At 44.7% G+C, this 4,902-nt stretch overlaps 1 protein-coding gene across 2 annotated transcripts; it reads left to right on the forward strand.

The window, feature by feature from the left end:
- The first annotated feature begins 641 nt into the window (after positions 1-641).
- On the forward strand, positions 642-4,552 carry LOC121858098 (lactosylceramide 4-alpha-galactosyltransferase-like). Of its 2 annotated transcripts, none has more exons than XM_042354333.1 (3): positions 642-1,024; positions 1,752-1,978; positions 4,216-4,552. In XM_042354333.1, the coding sequence occupies exons 2-3, from the start codon at positions 1,778-1,780 to the stop codon at positions 4,456-4,458; spliced, it is 444 nt and encodes a 147-aa protein (XP_042210267.1). In that variant the 5' UTR covers positions 642-1,024; positions 1,752-1,777; the 3' UTR covers positions 4,459-4,552. The 2 variants fall into 2 exon arrangements, with proteins under 2 accessions (XP_042210267.1, XP_042210266.1); XM_042354332.1 differs by having other exon boundaries at positions 642-975.
- Positions 4,553-4,902: the final 350 nt, after the last annotated feature.

The raw sequence follows: 4,902 nt of genomic DNA on the forward strand, positions 1-4,902 counted from the left end.
AGGGGTGAGGGTGGTCCTGTGTGGAGGTGAGGTGGTGCTGTGAGGAGGGGGTGGGTGGTGCTGTGGGGAGAGGGTGAGGTGTGCTGTGTGGGCGGTGAGGTGGTGCTGTGAGGGAGGGTGGGGGTGGTGCTGTGTGTGTGGGGTGGTCTGTGTGGAGGTGAGGTAGTGCTGTGAGGAGAGGTGAGGTGCTGTGTGGAGGTGGTGGTGCTGTGAGGAGAGGTGGGGTGGTGCTGTGAGGGAGGGTGGGGTAGTGCTGTGTGGAGGGTGGTGGTGCTGTGGGGAGGTGAGGTGGTGCTGTGAGGAGAGGTGAGGTGGTGCCATGTGGAGAGGTGAGGTGGTGCTGTGAGGAGAGTGGGGGTGGTTGCTCCGTGGAGAGGTGGGGTGGTCGCAATGTGGAGAGGGGTGAGGTGGTGCTGTGGGAGAGGTGGGGTGGTGCTCCGTGGAGAGGTGAGGTGGTCCTGTGTGGAGAGGTGAGGTGGTGCTGTGAGGAGAGGTGAGGTGGTGCTGTGAGGAGAGGTGAGGTAGTGCTGTGTGGAGAGGTGAGGTGGTGCTGTGTGGAGAGGTGAGGTGGTGCTGTGAGGAGAGGTGAGGTGGTGCTGTGTGGAGAGGTGAGGTGGTGCTGTGAGGAGAGGTGAGGTAGTGCTGTTTTTTTCACACACACACACACACACACACGACATATTCATCCATCAGTGAGTGGGTAAGAGAACCATTTTAAGTCTCATTAACATCAGGTAGGATAAAATAATCCATCGTGTCTCATTTACTTATTTCTCAGCTGGGCCCTTGAGAACCCCGGAGCTCAGGTGTGGTTTATCCTCACTTCCCTGACGGTCGATGACTCGGATGGACTGGTGAGCGACCTCCAACAGAACTATCCTAACCTACACCTGGTAACTCCTGACCTAGATAAGATATTCAGAGACACGCCCTTAGATAAGATATTCAAGTCTGGTAAATGGGTGAAGAATACACGTGAGTTTTTCTTGTGTTGTAATTTGGTGATGGTGTTGGATCAAGTGGTGTTAGTGTTGGATTAAGTGGTGTTAGTGTTGGTGCAAGTGGTGTTAGTGTTGGATCAAGTGGTGTTAGTGTTGGATTAAGTGGTGTTAGTGTTGGATCAAATGGTGTAAGTGTTGGATCAAGTGGTGTTAGTGTTGGTGCAAGTGGTGTTAGTGTTGGATCAAGTGGTGTTAGTGTTGGATCAAATGGTGTTAGTGTTGGTGCAAGTAGTGTTAGTGTTGGTGCAAGTGGTGTTAGTGTTGGATCAAGTGGTGTTAGTGTTGGATCAAGTGGTGTTAGTGTTGGATCAAGTGGTGTTAGTGTTGGATCATGTGGCGTTAGTGTTGGTGCAAGTGGTGTTAGTGTTGGTGCAAGTGGTGCTAGTGTTGGATCAAGTGGTGTTAGTGTTGGTGCAAGTGGTGTCAGTGTTGAATCAAGTGGTGTTAGTGTTGGATCATGTGGCGTTAGTGTTGGTGCAAGTGGTGTTAGTGTTGGTGCAAGTCGTGCTAGTGTTGGATCAAGTGGTGTTAGTGTTGGATCAAATGGTGTTAGTGTTGAATCAAGTGGTGTTAGTGTTGGCCCAAGTGGTGTTAGTGTTGGTCCAAGTCGTTTTGCTTTAGCTCAAGTTAACTTAATCTAACCTAACTTTACCTAATCTAACATAAGTTGACCTGATCTAACTTGACGTGACGTAACTTAAAATTAATTTTTAGGTGTAAAAATGTTGTTTGTTTTATTCGTGTACACAGCGTGGCCCTTCAACAACCTGAACAACATGCTGAGGAACGTGTTAGTGTGGTGGTGGGGAGGCTTCTACAGCGACAGCGACACCATCTGCCTCAAGAGCGTTACACAACTTCACAATGTCATTTCCTACCAGGCCATAAACGGCATCGCCAACAATGCTCTGATGCACTTCAACCCTGGCCATCCCTTTATCAACTTGGTGATGGAATACCTCAAGGACAATTTTAAGGTAAATGTCTGTACCTGTGTCTGTACCCTGCGTCAAGGTTTAATTGAACATGAAACGTCATTGGCAAATATGACCATCTTATATAGCGTCTTACGCGATGGTTCTTATTGTTCCTGAAATATCGTCGTCATTTACCAGATGATAGGGAAAATATTAACTGGACTTTAGTTAGCATTAACCACCCTAACGTTAGCCTAATCTAATCTCCACAGGTGACGGACGGGTGTTGGGTAAATAAACAAATCTTACGTTGTTCATCCTTTACTTGTCCTCTTCACCACTGATCTGCTCGTTAGCCGCTTGGGCGGTCGGTCACATCTCTGTTACGCACTGTTGGCAAGTACTGGGCATGCACCGGCTCCTGAATGTATCTGAACCTGCTCCAGTGTTGGTCAAGTCTGGTCTTGAAACAGCTCACACTCGGTGCCGTCACAACACTTTCTGGCAGATTGTTCCAAGAGTTTACAACTCTCACTCCGAAAAAGTTTGCCCTCACAGTTTTCTGGACTTGCGGCTTCTTCAACCTTGAGCTGTGACCCCTTGTGGGGCGAGCGCCCGCCAGCTCCAGGTATGGACACTCGACCGAGTAGTGCCCCTTGAGATGTTTGTACACCTCAGTTAAGTCTCCCCTTGCCCGTCTGTAGTATAAGCTAGGCAGTTACAGGCGCTCTAATCTCCCAGGATAGCTGAGGTGTCGAAGTGCAGGCACCAGTTTATTTTCACTTCTTTCGACAACTCGTCCGAGCTCTTATGTACATAACCCTTCAAGCTACTTAATATTTTAGTATTGTGTGTAAAGAACATTTACAGGTATTTTAATTCGACACAATTATATTTACATTTGTCATGTTACTTTCCACGAAAAACTAAACCGGCTGTGTGGACTACAATGTAGTCCACACGACACCCCTGTTTCTGACAATGTTGCCTACAGTGTTACTAAAGTATGTGCCATACAGTTACAAAGGATCACCTGAAGAATCATAGCCCCAGCTTATTTCACCTAACGATTAAACCACCCTAAAACTATTTTGGGAGGATAAGGTTAGGTTAAGTTAGGTTAGGGTGGTTTAATCGTTAGGTGAAATAAGCTGGGCCGATGATTCTTCAGGTGATCCATTACAAGTTACCAACAATGTTACCAGCTTTGGTACCAAACAGTTACCAACAATGCTCCTAACACTATTGCCTAGGTGTAGACTGGACTCTTTACATTGTTGATAACAGTCGCCAACACTCGTTATAAACAATGTTTGCGTTTGGTGTGGCATCATGTTATAATATATATATTTTTTAACTTTCATTCAACTCCTTCTATACAACAGTTTTCCCAACAGAGAGATGGGAATCACAGCTAAACAGTCTGTAACTCCATAATGCACCAGAGGATTTTGAATTCAAAGAGTTAATAAACAAAATTACAAAAGTACAGTTATTGATAATCCCAGACAAGTTTTGAAGGGGCGAGAACGACTCTTTAAAGTTACGAAGCTCTCTATAATTTTCTTCACTAAATTCTTTCATTTCTATGATTATCTAATTTTTAATGGATATCAGAAGCGCAAATACCTAACGCCAATGTCTGGCTGTCAATTGAACGGCCGTCGGATCTGGCAGCAATATTCGATAATAAATGCAGCTCCAACGAGCCGATCAGTGGTGAAGAGGATAAAATAAAAAAGAAAAAGAAAAGAAAACACCTAACACATTACTACGCCAGGAATGGGTCAGCCATCTTTGTTTTTATCCCGTTTGATTTTCAATGGTTGCTTGACACTGCTGAAGTTGATTGCCGCTAGATTGCCGAAAGTAAACTGTCGTGTGCCGCCGAATTGTGTTTCAACGACAGGGTAACGCCTTCTTTAAGTTTCTCTCAGCTACCAGTCGATGATAAAAGAAGAAAACTTATGAAAAGTTTGTTCCAAGATGATACCATAGCTTATTACTTTTTCGTCTACTCCCACTTCACCATGTTGCTGTCCCTGCATTAAATAAAGCGGAAAATAATTTTCTCAAAGTGGGACCTAATTATGTGTTACTATAATGACAAAAGAAAGAGATGAGGCAGTCTCTACATCTAATAAAAATACGCATCTGTCTATCTGTCTGTTCCGGCCAGAGCTCCAAAACGGAGATTGTAATCATAGGATGGAAATAAAGAAACATAGCATAGACATTGTATCTCCACGTTTGAAGAGTGAAAACTAACTAAACCTGTCATTCCCTCTCACGAGCAGGTAGCTACGTGGCACGTCAACGGACCAGGAGCGGCCACCAAGATGCTGAAGATGATGTGTAACACGACCAAGTTGGACGATGTTCTGGAGGGAAACACAACTTGCGAGGGCGTTACACTGCTTTCAGAAGAACACATCCAACCAATACCATACCAGGACTGGAATATCTATTTCTCTCGTGGACACGGGTTGAAATTTGAGAAGGTAAAAATTCAATCCAATTTTGTGTCTAAATGTCTGTAATAATGTTCGTGATAGTTTTTCCAGAGATTGTATCATCCTCAGAGACAAGATTCCTTAACAATAGGTCATTGAATATAGGAAATATTGAAATGTTATTAAAATATCTTAAAAAAACAGGACTTGAACTTAATACTTACTGCCAAATTTTTTTTAAGTAGTTTCCCTTTATGAAGTTGGTGTGTGATCTAATCGTTTTCTTTTAGTAACGCAGAAAATGGCCGGATTAGGAGCAACTTTACTATTTGGAAGTGTCCACCGTTGTGGCGCATGGTAATAGTCTTTTCTTTTATCCTCTTCACCACTGATCGGCTCGTTAGCCGCTTGGGCGATCAGTCACGTCTCTGTTACGCACTGTTGGCAAGTACTGGGCATGCTCGTCCTTACCGGCACTAAGGCAGACACACCACTGTGAGGCCTCTGTTGACATGCTCATAAATCCACAAC

The sequence above is a fragment of the Homarus americanus genome, unplaced genomic scaffold, assembly GCF_018991925.1.
Source record: "Homarus americanus isolate GMGI-L3 unplaced genomic scaffold, GMGI_Hamer_2.0 scaffold23743, whole genome shotgun sequence".
In the NCBI taxonomy this organism is placed as follows: domain Eukaryota; kingdom Metazoa; phylum Arthropoda; class Malacostraca; order Decapoda; family Nephropidae; genus Homarus; species Homarus americanus.

Bases quoted from the DNA above. Each gene is read 5' to 3' on its own strand.
- LOC121858098 (XM_042354333.1), top strand. From the start codon at position 1,778: ATGCTGAGGAACGTGTTAGTGTGGTGGTGGGGAGGCTTCTACAGCGAC. The intron at 1,979-4,215 runs GTAAATGTCTGT...TCTCACGAGCAG, and splicing joins ACCTCAAGGACAATTTTAAG to GTAGCTACGTGGCACGTCAA.